General features: G+C 37.7%; 1 protein-coding gene across 4 annotated transcripts in view; it reads right to left on the bottom strand.

Annotated features, from left to right (window-relative positions):
* Window positions 1–2391: 2391 nt before the first annotated feature.
* Window positions 2392–14341, bottom strand: part of sox5 (SRY-box transcription factor 5) — a 253505-nt gene continuing 241555 nt past the window's right edge. For all 4 annotated transcript variants that reach the window (XM_053508513.1, XM_053508512.1, XM_053508514.1 and 1 more), the window contains 5 exons: window positions 10772–10944; window positions 9061–9163; window positions 7814–7987; window positions 5525–5741; window positions 2392–4148 (listed from right to left, as the gene is read on the bottom strand). In XM_053508513.1, coding sequence (XP_053364488.1) covers window positions 3851–4148; window positions 5525–5741; window positions 7814–7987; window positions 9061–9163; window positions 10772–10944 — 965 coding nt within the window. In that variant the 3' untranslated portion in view covers window positions 2392–3850. The remainder of the gene's footprint in view (window positions 4149–5524; window positions 5742–7813; window positions 7988–9060; window positions 9164–10771; window positions 10945–14341) is intronic.

Here is a 14341-nt window from a genome sequence, read left to right on the forward strand (position 1 = left end):
TGGGACGTTAAAAAAGTTAAACAAAACTGTTCATCTCGCCAACACAAGCACATGTAAGAGAAACTGATCATTGTGTGGCTCTTAGTTTTTTATCCAGAGCGGTATATAGATCCAGCTAGGTAGCACTACTTTCCAGAGTAAAATAGCTAGCTAGTTAGCATCCTAACTGTTTTTGGAACTCTTCTGATGCTATTATGACTGAATAGAGACAAAGAGAAATTATTTAGCATCGTCCTCAGCAGCGATCCTCATTTCCCCTCTCGTCATAAAACCGTAGAACATAAAACATCCTTCTGAAACTGCTCGATACTCGAGAGCCCTTAGACCTAACTAGCCTGGAGAACTATTCCTTGTGACTTTGGAAGCAGAATATGAAGAAATGGGAGACTTTTGCACAGTACAGTATAACACACACCTGCGCTTCCACTATTTCCCGATGATGGTGGTTTCGACTTGATCAGACAGAAAGAAAGCAGACGCAACTACAGAACACATTGCTGTCTTTATTAGAGCCTAAACCGGCAATAATACTGAAAAACGTCAACTCAGAACAGATGGTGGCAACCCACAGCTTTTTTTTTTCCTTTTTCTTTTTTTTTAAAGAGTACATTAACTCTTTTTTTTTTTTTTTTTTAAATGTGGCATGAAGAATAACATCAATAAAAGGGGGGAAAAGAAATATACAACTTATATTACACTGTGTTATGAACAAAATATAAATCTATACCTCTATGTTATATTTACATAATTATCTTTTAGCGATTTTTCAAGTTGAGATGGTAGGATTTTTTTGTTAAGAATGCGTCATTGTGTATACGTGTGTGTGTTTATGTGTGTGTGTGTGTGTGTGTGTGTGTTAGCTTCAATTTTCACTTTTGTTTTGAGCTCCACCCATGACTTTGATTGTCTTCTCTATTATTATTCATTATAGCAAAAACATCATGCTTTATATCTAATAAATGATTGACAGCTTCAGACCCTGTCCTTCATGATGTGGATGATTGTTAAGGGTCCTGATTGTGATTGAAAATAATATTAATACACAGCAGGATGAAAAAAAAAATATATAAAAATGTTGTGATTTTAAAAAGTTCAGGCATGGTGTGGAGCTAAAACAAATGGCGTCCTGAAGAGACGTCGAATCTGATATCAGAAACTCGGCGGAGCAACATGTGAGCATGGTGGAATTTTTGATATATATATTTATATTTAAATATATTTTGTTAGAATTCTTTCTTAAATTGAAGGACGACTGCAAATGTGCCCTTTTGTTTTGTTTTGGGACCAATGAGAGTCCACCGAGTCTGGACAGGACTACAAATCCCAGTAAACATGCCGAACGTCTTCTTCAACCAAAATCAGGGTGTGATAAAATCGTTGATAAAACAAAGAGGAATAAAAGAGATAGAAAAATTCACATTGTACATAAAACTGTAAAATCCTTAGAAATTATAATAATAATAATAATAATAATAATAATAATAATAATAAAAACAATAATTGTTCTTGTTTCTCTCTCTCTCTCTCTCTCTCTCTTTCTCTGCATATCCAGAGTCCTAGTGCTTTCAGAAACGGGTTCAGGGGTTCATGAGCGATGGAAAAAAAATAAAAATAAAATAATAATCCTTCATTTCAGCAGTTCCTTGTGACCATTTCAGAGATACACCAGCATAAAAAACAGGATTAATAAACTGAAAACGAATAAAATAATAACAACAAAAAACAAACAGGTAAAGCACAGAGTAATTAGATCTACAAACCTACCAGCTAAATATAATAGCGCTTCGTAAAGCAGTTTTTTTTATCATGTAAATTATAATAATTAAAAAAAGCAAGAAGAAGAAGAAGAAGAAGAAGAGGTGAAAAATAAATTATACTGTACATAACTTACTAAACTTATAGAAAAAAAAACAAACAAAGAAGCTGACCATCTTTATAATTATTGTTAATAATATTATTATTTTTACACTAGAGGCAGTCTGAATATAAAAAAAAAACAAAAAACAAAAACAAAACAAATAAACAAAAAAAAAAATACAGTATTCAAATATAAAAAATAAAAGTACTCGACATGCAGAGTGTGAAGACTCCTCGGGGAGCGCTCGTCCTTCGAACAGCGAAGATTTCTGACAGCAGAGTGACGAGAAATAATAAAACTCAGCAGAACATGCGTTAAACACCATAACACGAGCTGAAACCTCACCGTGATCCAATAAGTACCTTCATTTAAAAAATAATATATATTAAAAAAATTATAAAAAAAAAAAAAAAATGGGCGGGGCTAGAACATGTAAGGCAGAAGAATTGGATTCTGACCAATCGGAACGCTCGGGCCGGTCGTGACGTGTTTAGATGTTTGGACGGAGGGCAGGGCGGTGCTGGGGGTGTGTGTGTGTGTGTGGGGGGGGTTAATGGTGTGCAGGACAGGCGTCAATCAACAGCGTTGCCATGGCAACGTGTTGTCTGTAAGGAGCTGGAGTGATGCTGTGGGAAAGGAGAGGAGGAAAGAAAGGGATATGGATGAGGGGTCTCTCTCTCTCACACACACACACACACACACACACACACTTAAGCATAGTGTGGGCGCCTACCAAACCCCTCCGTTCTCTCTCTCTCTCTCTCTCTGTGTTCAGGGCCAAACTCTAGTCTACAGGGATTTTTCCTCTCACATGTTCTCCATCTCTGTTTGTTTTGGAACCGAGAGGCCCAGCGTTCTCCGTAACGCTGAAAACAGTCTGTTTAGATACAGAACCGAGGGACCGAGACGGAGCAGAGAGGCTGGATCTCAATTTCGCCGTTTTTTGCGTTCTCACAGGAACACGTTGCTTTTATTTCCGTCCTGCTGCCTCGCATTAGGCCTGGTTGCGGATTCAAATGTTTGTATGTTTGTATGTGTGTGTGTGTGTGTTCGCGTGTGTGTGTATGATAAAAAGTGGGTATGATAAAATACAGACCGATCCGTACTCTCACTGGGTTTCGTAAGTGCTGAATAAAAGTGTAGTGAGACGCAGCCCTCGATCGTGCAGACTGTCATCCAGGGGCAAAGCACGAGTGTGTTTTACAAAGTGTGTGTGTGTGTGTGAGAGAGAGGTACAGGATTCCGCTAAAGGGGTTTAACACCTAACACAAGCAAGAAAACTAAAAAACATAAAAAAAGGTAAAGTGTAACTCCTGTCTGTCTTTTTTTTCTTTTCAAAAACGTCAAAATGAGGAAAAAATAAAATAAAAGTGTGTGTGTGTGTGTTTTTTTTTTCTTCTTTTAACTCTATTAAAACCGTAGCACAAAAACAACAAATCACATTCACAAGCCACTTGTTGGCACCGTGTACCTGAGTGAGAATATTATAGAACCCAGAAAAAAACAAAAAACAAAAAGCGTCTCTTTATAGACAAGCAGGTCCACCGTTTTTAAAGTGACAGGCCGTCCAACAGGTCCTGTTTCTCTGTTATTATTATAATCATCATCAGCATCATCATCATAATAATACGTTTTGTGTGTGTGTGTGTGTGTGTGAGAGAAAGTTTCCATATCTTGTCCTATCAGATCATATCTTCCGTTCCTGTAGCTTACTCGAAAAATAAAAACGTTCGCTCGTGAGTTTCACGTGACGTCCGACTCCGTTCTCGTTTAGTGTAACTTCACCTCCTGTGCTTTTACTGCTGCTGGTTTCAGGGGTGGGGATAGGGGGGGGGGGGGAGGGGATCAGGAGGAGTTGTGGGCGTGGCTCTTTCCGAGTCCCGATCAGGTATTCAGGGTGAGAGGCAGGATACGATACGGGGGATCAGCTCCAAAAAACAAAACAAAAAAGTGTTTTTTTTTTTTTTTTGTTGTTTCTTAGTTTGCTCGAGTTTACTGCGCGACGTGGTTTTCACTGTCGCTGCCGAAGTCCGCGTCGTCGTCCTCGTAATCGAAGTCGTCGTAGGCGTCGCCGTTGCTCTCGTCCATCCTCAGGACCTCCTCTTTGATGCGAGGCTCGTCCCCCTTGCTGAGGCTGAGGTACGAGGGCGGGCCGGTGGGCGGAGCCGGCTCGGGGCTGCTGGACATGCTCGAGTGCTCGGATGGCATCTGAGGGGACGGCATGCCCGCCATGGACAGAGCGCCTGGGTAGACCACGCCCCCCGAGGAGAGTGGCAACTGGGCCTGCTGCCTGTAACACACACACACACACACACACACACATTAGAACCAAAATACATACATGTTCAACTTTAAAATACTGTTACGAAATTATTAAAAAACAAAACTTAAATTCTTTCTTGCTTTTACAAACACCATGATGACAGGAAATGACGCCTGGTGGCATTTTATCACTTTTTATAAGCGCATTACTTCTACACGACTTTAACTTTGTGCCTTTATACTTTTAATGAATCTCCTTTTTTAAAATCAATATTATTATTATCATTGTTAGTGTTATTAGTCTTCTTCTTCTACGTTTTTTCCCTATTATTTATTATGATTTGTTTGCATTATTGTTATAATATAATATAATATAATATAATATAATATAATATAATATAATATAATATAATATAATAACAATAATTATTATTATAAGCTTCTTTATTTGCTTTATTATCATTATTATTATCATTGTCTAACATTTTTCTTTTCTTTTTCTTTGTCTCTCACACACACACACACACACACACACACACACACACACACACACACACACACAGTTATAGTGGTATTTAATTACATCATGAGAAAAATACATACACATACAATTTACTAATGTAATCTCATAAAAATATTCGTACTAAATTCTTCCTTTATTTCTAATAATCCTTGTTTTTCGTTCACGTAAGTGACAAAAGCTACAGTGTTTATTAATCTTTTATCATTTTCTAACTTATTTAGACTTTAACAATTATTTCGACGTAAGTTTAATCCATGCCCTTTAATCCTTTTCATGGTGAATTTTTAATATTTTATACACTTAGTATTTCCTTCTTTTGGGATTTTGATTGTTTTATTAGTGTGTGTTAATTTTACTGTTTTGTTTTGACTTTTTTATACTTTTCTTCTTCTTTCTGTTTTTATTTGTCTTTTTATTAATTGTCTATTATTATTTTTATTATTATTATTATTTTTTTTTTTTAATTAGATTCCTTTTGTCTGTTTTTGGTTCATCTCACTGTAAAGTGTGTATAAATATTTTCCCCATATATTTAAAGATAAGTTTTGTATGGCTAATAATAAAATAAAACAATAACTATTCTTCGTATTTTTATTTGAAGTTGAATGAAGGGGTCTCAGGTGTCAGAGCTGTTTAACAAAAGATAACAAGCTGCATTTTCTTTTCCTATTAACCTTTTACATCGTCGACGACACAAGACCACGGATCTTATTAAGGAAGTTATTTCATGGACGTTCCGTGACTTTAGCTGTAACTATAGACAGAGAGACAGAGAGAGAGAGAGTCCACTGTGTTATTATTTAAAGAATATCAGAGTTCTCTCTCTCTCTCTCTCTCTCTCTCTCTCTCTTCAGGAGTCTGTGTGTTTTTCGGCGTCTCACCCCACAGTGAAGTACTGGCGCATCTCCTGTCTGCGGTTGCGCATGATGGCCTTGTACTCGCCGATGCGCAGCTTCTTGCCGTCCACCAGGCAGGTGCGCTTGGGCCGCGGCTTGTACTTGTAGTCGGGGTATTTCTCCAGGTGCTGCTTGCTGAGACGCGCCTGCTCCTCGTAGTACGGCTGCTTCTCCAGGTTAGTCATAGCCTTCCAGCGGGAACCTGGACACGGCATACACACACACACACACACACAAATGTTAATACCTCTCTGCTGCCCATCAATCACCCGTTCATTATTTTATTTATTTATTTTCATAAAGAGGTGTTGCGACTCATTGTTTGGTCTAACAAGCATCTATGAGTGCAAGTGATGTCAAATAGATCGAGGGACTCTGCCCTCCTCTACCGGAGTGCCCTCACACACACACACACACACACACACTCACGTTGACGTGCGTCATTATTCCAGGTGACAGCAGGTTAAGTGGGCCATTCACACACTCTATCTAATTACCAGAGCTAAATAAGAGTACCTGTGGCCTGTGCTGCTTATTCTCCATTAATGCACCCACACACTCCCAAACCAGCACACACACCCGCCCCCCCCTACACACACACAAATTAATCCCACAGAGGGCAGTGGCTGTTCATATATAGATACAGTATGTATATATAGCATAAGCAGTGTGTGTGTGTGTGTGTGTGTGTGTGTGTGTGTGTGTGCACGCGCACTGGTCTGGGGTGAATTTACACACTCCTACTGTGTGTATAATGGGAAAAAGCTGTCAGTGCCGAGGCTGACACGCAGCCGGCGCTGCGCAAAAGGAGAAACTCCTTCTGTTAACAATTGAGAGAGCGGGAGGCTTATTAAAAGCAGATTTCCCGGCGTTATAAAATGCTTAGGAGCTCTTTAAAATGTCAAACACAATCCCAGAGGTCTGGAGAAAATGTCAGACAGACTGGAGTGCTTGTTTAATGCATAATGAATTATATCATCATCGGCCGAGTCGGCTCTCCGGAGCGATTCATTAGGCGGCGGTTACACAATGCTGAGCGCGGAGCGGGACGTCTACAGACACACACACACACTCTCTCTCTATGTGTGTGTGTGTGTGTGTATAAGGGGGCATGGGTGCTTGGATGGATGTATGATCCTGTACTTATTCAGTAAAAGCTACATGCAAAACCGTAAGTCCACCTTAAAATGCATAACACAACTGAGATAATAGAGAATTTTAGTAATATATATATACTATATACTGTATACTGTATATAGATATTCTTATTTATCTTTTAACTTATGAATTAGTTTACTTAATATTTATTTACTTTCTTACATATTCTTCTTAACACCACAAATTATAATTATAATTAGATTTAATGATAAATATATTGGTACATTATAAATAGACTTTTCTGATATTCTATCTATCTATCTATCTATCTATCTATCTATCTATCTATCTATCTATCTATCTATCCATCCATCTATCTATCTATCGTTCTGCCCCTAAAATATATATACAAAATATACAATACAATGGCCATTGAGAAGTGCTCTAGCAAAGATTTTATTATAGACGCCTCTCTAGCCACACACACACGCGAGATCTAAAATCTTAACGCTATTCAGCACCGAATGTTACATTTTCTTTTCATACAGGTATTTTTTTTTCTTATTTTGATAGACCTCTAAAAATTGACTTTAAATTATTTACTTTCTTACATATTCTACTTAACACCACAAATTATAATTAGATTTAATGATAAATATATTGGTACATTATAAATAGACTTTTCTGATATTCTATCTATCTATCTATCTGTCTATCTGTCTATCTATCTATCGTTCTGCTGTATAAAATATATATACAAAATATACAATACAACGGCCATGGAGAAGTGCTCTAGCAAAGATTTTATTATAGACGCCTCTCTAGCCACACACACACGCGAGATCTAAAATCTTAACGCTATTCAGCACCGAATGTTACATTTTCTATACAAGTATTATAATACAAGTATTTTTTTTTCTTATTTTGATAGACCTCTACAAAATTTTTTTTTAAATCTTGTGGATTCGGATTGTTGAAGGAATTCCTTTATTTCTATATTTCACGTTGTGTAAACATAGCACTGCTGTTTTCTTTTCCCCCAAACCTAAATATCGTGATCTGTTAGTATCGTGATGTGATATTTTTGGCCGAATCGCTCGATCCGGAGTAAATAAAGAGAATTCCTGTGCCAGAGATCTTTCTGTCTCGGCTCAGGCTGATAAGTGCGAGTCTTACCCAGGATTTTGCTGATGTTGGAGTTGTGCATGTCGGGAAAAGCCTGCAGGATTTTCCTCCTCTCGTCTTTCGCCCAAACCATAAAGGCGTTCATGGGCCTCTTGATGTGCGGTTCGCCGTTACCGCGACCTCGAGCTTCGCGGAAAATCCTTGAATCTGACACGCTTGGGCTGCCTGTGAGGGGAAGAGGAGGATGAGGAGGGTTTAGCGGAAAATAAAAACCTCTCACACACACATAGAAATTAAAGTTCTTTTATAGTTTATTCTGATTATATACACTGGTGTCTGGGTCAAGAACTAGCTAGCTAGCTAACTTACCTAACGCTAGTCATAGTATATCAGATTTAGTTACATAGGGAACTTTGTTCATAAATCAAAACTTTAAACCCACTTGTGTCAACCAGTGACAATAGTGTACTAGCGGTTAGCTAGTGAAAGAATTAACTAACATGACTCATAAAAGTGTTTTTTTTATGTTTGTGTTTAATTGTTGTGGTGCATTTTTTTTATATTTAAAAGTTCCAAAAAAAAAAAACACTAAGTAAATCTCGGAGATTAAAATCTTACTTAAAGTTATCCATGCTAGTTCATTTACTTACCATAAGTGTTTATTTAATTCTAGCTAATGTACCTGAAGTAAAACCTAACGGTGCTTTCTAACTGTAAAGGTATTCAAGAATATATTTACAGATGTTAAAGTAGCGTGACATTTCCTCACATTATTTGACACATAAAAAAGTCAATGTTTTTTTTTTTAGAATATTATGCTCTAATGCTAGCTAGTTTACTATCAGTTAGCAAACCAGCCCATTATTTAGCTCATTATAGCTAATTGTAGTAATGAACTTAACATAGTTAAGGTTTGTTTAAGCTATTGATGCTAGCTGACTAGCAGATAAACACTAAGCAAATAGATTGCTAGCAAAAGCGTGAACACAGCTTTGCTAGCAGTGTAAATGTTAGGATTCGTCAAAAGAGGCTAAGTGAATTTTTAAAAATCAACCAATTGAAAAGTTTGCATTAAAAATGCAAATGGAGATGAATCGTGAAGCTTGCTAACAGCTAACTAGGCGCTACTGTTAGCAACATCAGGTCGTTACGCTTCTTAAGAGTGGTTGATGTTGTTTTTTTTTCCTTCATATTAGTAAGGAATATTATTTAAATAGGACAGTTCAGTGTTTTATGGACACATTAGTCAGGTTTTAGGAGTGAAGTGTGCCAGGGGACACAGATGGGGGACGTTTTACCGTCGGAGTCGCCGCTCATGCCGAAGTCCATCATGGCGTGAGTGAACTTGTTCTCCTCGGACTGCTTCATATGCTGACTCAGACTTTCAAAAGCCGCTTTTTCCTACACACACAAACACAACACGTAAACAATTCCGCAAAAAAACAAAAAACAAAAATAATTTCGGCAGCATTGTAAATGAAATCATATTTTCCGTGTTCCAAATGATCGCAGCTGTGTGTGTTTGTGTGAGCTGAAATTTTAGCTCCAAGCATTACTATTATCTCTCGCTCTCTCTATCTCTTTAAATGTGTGTGTGTGAGTGTGTGTTCTCGTCCCCTGGGGTCAATGCATTAAAGAGAGAAACGAGGCTCTAGAGACAAGAGCGAGTGGGACCGCACGGCCTCCTGGGTATTTATTACACCCAATAAAAGGGAGATTAACTCTGCATCTACATGCCTAATGTAGCCGGGGCACGCATTTCCACACGGCACCTCTGCCTCTCTCCAAACACATCGTCTCACACACACACACACACACATATACACACACGACTCCCCTGGCGCTGCATCTGGGGCTTAATTAGTCGATTAGACGGCATCCTAAACACGTGGCATCTTTTTAAAACACACACCCGGAGAGGGTGCTCGCCATTAGAGAGTGACCCGGGCGAGCCGCGGAGCCGTAATGAAACACATTACACCGTTCCGGAGCCATAGAGATTTAATTATTCATTCTAGGTTAGTGAGCGGAGCTTAAATGAACGCTCAGCCGAGAGACAATTTCTCCCTGGATAACAAGAGAGAGAGAGAGAGAGAGGGAGAGAGAGAGTGGTGAGGAGGATAGAAAGCGATACTCTGATGCTCAGAGCGATTATTGTCGAACACTGAACTCGCTCCAGTTCCACAGCACATAAACAGAGCCGGGACACGGATCCACTTCACCTGATGATCCGAGACGCTCTCACACTCGAACACACACTTACAGCTTGTCTATCGGAGAGGATGTGGAGAGTAAATCAATCATGACGTTAACACACGACACGAATGGTTTACATCAGACGGAATCCAAAAGGTGTTCTGAACCAGACTTTACATCACATCACTCATCACTCCTCTCATAAACCCACACTTACGCTATCCTTTCTTTCTTTGTTTTAAGGCCTAATTGATAATTGTTATAATTATTTGACCCCTGTGTCAGCGATTTTTCTTCCCTTCTTTAGCTTCTCGTTTTTAAGTGTCTCATTAGTCAGTAATTCATCTTGAAGCCCATAACTCCAGTAAGTCCAGTGAAACTAGCAGGACAGCTGTGCAGCTCTGACGCTGAGGAATGTAAATCCGGGTGTTTACGAGGTTAATAAAACTGTTTATATGAAACAACATGCTTTTAATCTATATTTAAAGATTGTGGAACTGGTCCGTGTTGTGTGGGTGAAGGGTTCAGGAATAAAAAGCTCTAATGGACTTCAGTAAATAAATACAACCGTACACATTTGCCTAATGCGCCCATAATTTGAATATGTGGATAATTATCATAGAATGATGTCGTGCGGCTGTGCTGAGAGTTTTTTTCTTTCGTTTTTTTTTTTCCCCGGAGGGGGCTGCAAACAAATAAGTTTGAAATCGAGAAGGAGACGTCCTCTAACAGGCAAAGAGACACCAATTCTATTAGGAAAGAGGTAGCATCAAGTGGTGGATCTCAGTGTACCGGAGACGGAAACAAGCCCACCTTCTCCGAGCGCCCGTTGTTGATGGTGAGGCTGTTAACTGCTGCCACTTTGGCGTCCAGGACCTGCTGCTCTCTCTTCAGCTGCTCCTTCATCTGCCGGGCCTCCTGGAAGGCCTTGCTCACCGCCTCGTGGTCATTCAGGTAGCCTCCGGAGGTGATGGACGACAGCAGGTCTGCAGGATGAACAGGTAGAAGAGGGGTGTGTAAGGAAAAGGCTTGAGCTTCATAAAAAAATCCCCAGTAGATGTGAATACAGTATGTAGACTCTCAATTCATTTCAATTAGCCTTGAGGGCAGTGTGATTTTTGATTCGATTCGATTTAATAGCACTAATGCTTCTCCATATATTTCGTAAGTATTAAAACAATATTACAGTATTTTAAGGTATTTATTAAAATAATGTAAAAGTATTTAATATTTATTAAAATGTTGTCTAACTTGTGATATTCATTGTTAATAGGCCGTGTATCGTACATTATATATTTTTTATTTTTCTGTACAAATTCTTCTGCTCCACACTCCAGCCCAATAGGTGGCAGTAACGCACAAACCGCCCATAAACTCAGAAGAGGTATAGTGGTATCTTGGCATACGTAAATCCCGCCGAAATTTGCATAAAATTCACTTCAGCTAAGTTTAATTTATGCTCGGGAGCCATTGAAAACTTCTTTGTTCAAGTGGAAAGTCAGGAGAAGGAAGATTACTTTTTTTTGTAGAAGAAAAAAGAAGATTTGGTGAAGACATGTTAGCAAGAATGTTCGCAAGGACGGTAGCAAGAAGAAAAGAAAGCCACTTTCATTTTGTTTTTTAAAGCAGCCGATGCCAAGAGGAATCATAAATTAGGGTTAGGTGAGCATTAATGTCTATTTATTTATTTTTTTATATACAGAAATCTGATTATATTGTTGAAAATTACCATATTTTAATACAACAAAAATATTAACATTTTTGGGTGGCTGGATTAAATAATAATAATGATAACGGATTAAATTTGTATCCAGAGGGACCGATATTCTTATAAAATGTGCAAAATATTCGCCACAGATAGAAGTGCTTTGTATTTTCTGCTAACGTTCCAATGTTTTACACATAATAATTTAAAACGTGTAAATCAATTCAACTAATTGACTTACATTGCAAAATCTATTCAATCATATATCTCTAGTTGTTAGCCTTCCTCTGTACATCATTAGAGCTTACATCAATCTTGCTCTTTATAAAGGTATGATTATTTCAATGACCCGTGTGTAGTTTGTTGGATGTTTCTAAGAAGTAGTGGACAGGACGCGTGACTAGCCAATTTTTTGAAACGCGATCGCTCAGGTATACGCCCCCTAAACAATCAGGGATAGAAATACAGACATTGTTGTTTCCTTTGCTGTGAAATGTGCTATAGGTTACACAGGACTGATACAGGACCAGGTTATATTCACATGTAAACATGTACTGTATGTGTGAGAAAAATCGATGTTTGTTGTGTGTGTGTGTGTATATTTGTGTGTCTTTTAACTTTACTAGAGACACCAGGTGAGTCCACGCAGCACTAACGCACCCCTAAGCCTCTGGGCTGTGGACATTAGCATAGCGCATGCTGTGGGCAGAACACATTAATACACACGCGCATACACACATTGACCACTTGCCTGCTGGCTCTGTGAGTCAGATCCAGAATAAACCACAGAGTATAAACCACAGCTATACAGGAAAAATAATCAACTGTGGCCTGGTGTGATGGAGCGGAGTAACTGTTACTGCAATGAAGTTGATAGTTTTCCTATAATAGCACGTTAGAAAGAGTTTTTCTTCCTCTTTCATCAACTAATAATGTTTTTTTTGAGGATTAAAGATATGATGTTACTTTTCATCCAGAAACACGAGTTTAAACATCTATTTTAATAAGACGAAAACCTTAACAGCTTGTCAAAAAGTAGAAACTCATTTGTTCTGGAGATGTCGGAAGAACTACAGTTACAGCTTTACCTCTAACAGGGACAAAGCACTGACACTGGAGACTCCTTCCATAAATGTAAAAAAAAAAAAAAAAGGTTTTTTTTCCTGATAGACAATCAATCCATATCAAAATGTAAATTGTTACTATAGAAATGAGAACATTGGAACAAGTGTGTCGATATAAAAGGCTAATATAATGTGTGACATGCTGCAGGTCTGACCAATCAGAATCCAGCAACGCTGTAAAATAAATCTGAAACATCCATTAAGTTTTTTTAAGATGTTCAGATGTTAATAATGTAAAAACTGAACAGTGAAAAAAGTGAACCTGATTAAATGGTAAATTGTTCAGGTTTTTTTCATTTCAAAATCTACACACAAAAATAAAACTTTATTTTATACTTCAAGTTTTTAGTTTAAGTTTCAAAAGTTTTAAAGGAGTATTTTTTAAACCTGAACCTTAATACATCAAATCTGTCATTCATGTATGATTAAATGAAAAGTACAAAAAGTTCTCCTTACTTGTGGAAATAAATGGTGAAATTTATTTCCAATATAAAACTGGTTAAATTCTGTCAATGAAACATTTAAAATATACATATAAATAAAAATAGTAAAATATGGGACCTTTAAAAAACGTACTACATAAGGCTGAAGATTTTTTTGGGAAAAATATTTAAAAATATTATATAAAAATATAAAAAAGTATTATATAATTAAATATATATATCAGAACTATTATTTTGTAATTTAACAATGAAACATTTGGGATGAGACAGCCTTATGAAAGCTGCTTTTTATTCAGTTTTATTTAATTTTCCCAACATGTCATGTTCCTAACTAACAACAACAAAAATATTTAAAGGTTAATTTACAAATAGAGAATTCATGAACACGCCGTACTAAAAATCTGCATGGGTGTTTATTAATGGAACAGAACATCTGCACTTACACTCCCGTTCTAACTGAATTTTGTCGTTCATTTCTTATTTCAGGGAAATATGTTAAAACTTCACTTTGCGATAATCACACATGCTACACTACAGATGTGTTAGACAGAGGTTAGGCTGAAAAACTGAAAGCATTCCTTTAAAAGCGAAATCCTGCTAATTTGTCCATGCAGAAACATCTGTCTCGATGTACATCAAAGCCTCTTGCTGGCTTTTTTTTTTTTTTTTTTTTTTTTGCAAATAAAACCTGTGTTATTTCCTGCAATTAAGTAATCCAAGCATGTGTCTTTGCTTGTATCTGACTTTACATCATCTTGCCCTGGTTAGATCTCATAAAGACCCGTGCAAGATTAACAGCTCTTTATCCGCTGTAATCTGTTCGCTAATGCTGTGCAGGATTAAGAGCTCCCGAGTGAAATGAAAAGATGACTCCGACATGGAAAAAAAAATGGATAAAGGAACCGCTGGAATGGACATCATGCATGGGCAGACGAGGAACTGACCTCACTGGACTAGGAAAATCCAGAGAGAGATACTGAAAAAGATCAGACATGACCCATATAACCAAGAGGCTGAAATGCAACCTGATCCCAAATTCTATTCCCAAGATTCCTGGATGGACTAAATGTGCTCATACTGTCAAAAAAAAACAACAACAACCCAATGTAGG

This window comes from Clarias gariepinus, chromosome 12 (genome assembly GCF_024256425.1).
Source record: "Clarias gariepinus isolate MV-2021 ecotype Netherlands chromosome 12, CGAR_prim_01v2, whole genome shotgun sequence".
NCBI classification, from domain to species: Eukaryota; Metazoa; Chordata; class Actinopteri; order Siluriformes; family Clariidae; genus Clarias; species Clarias gariepinus.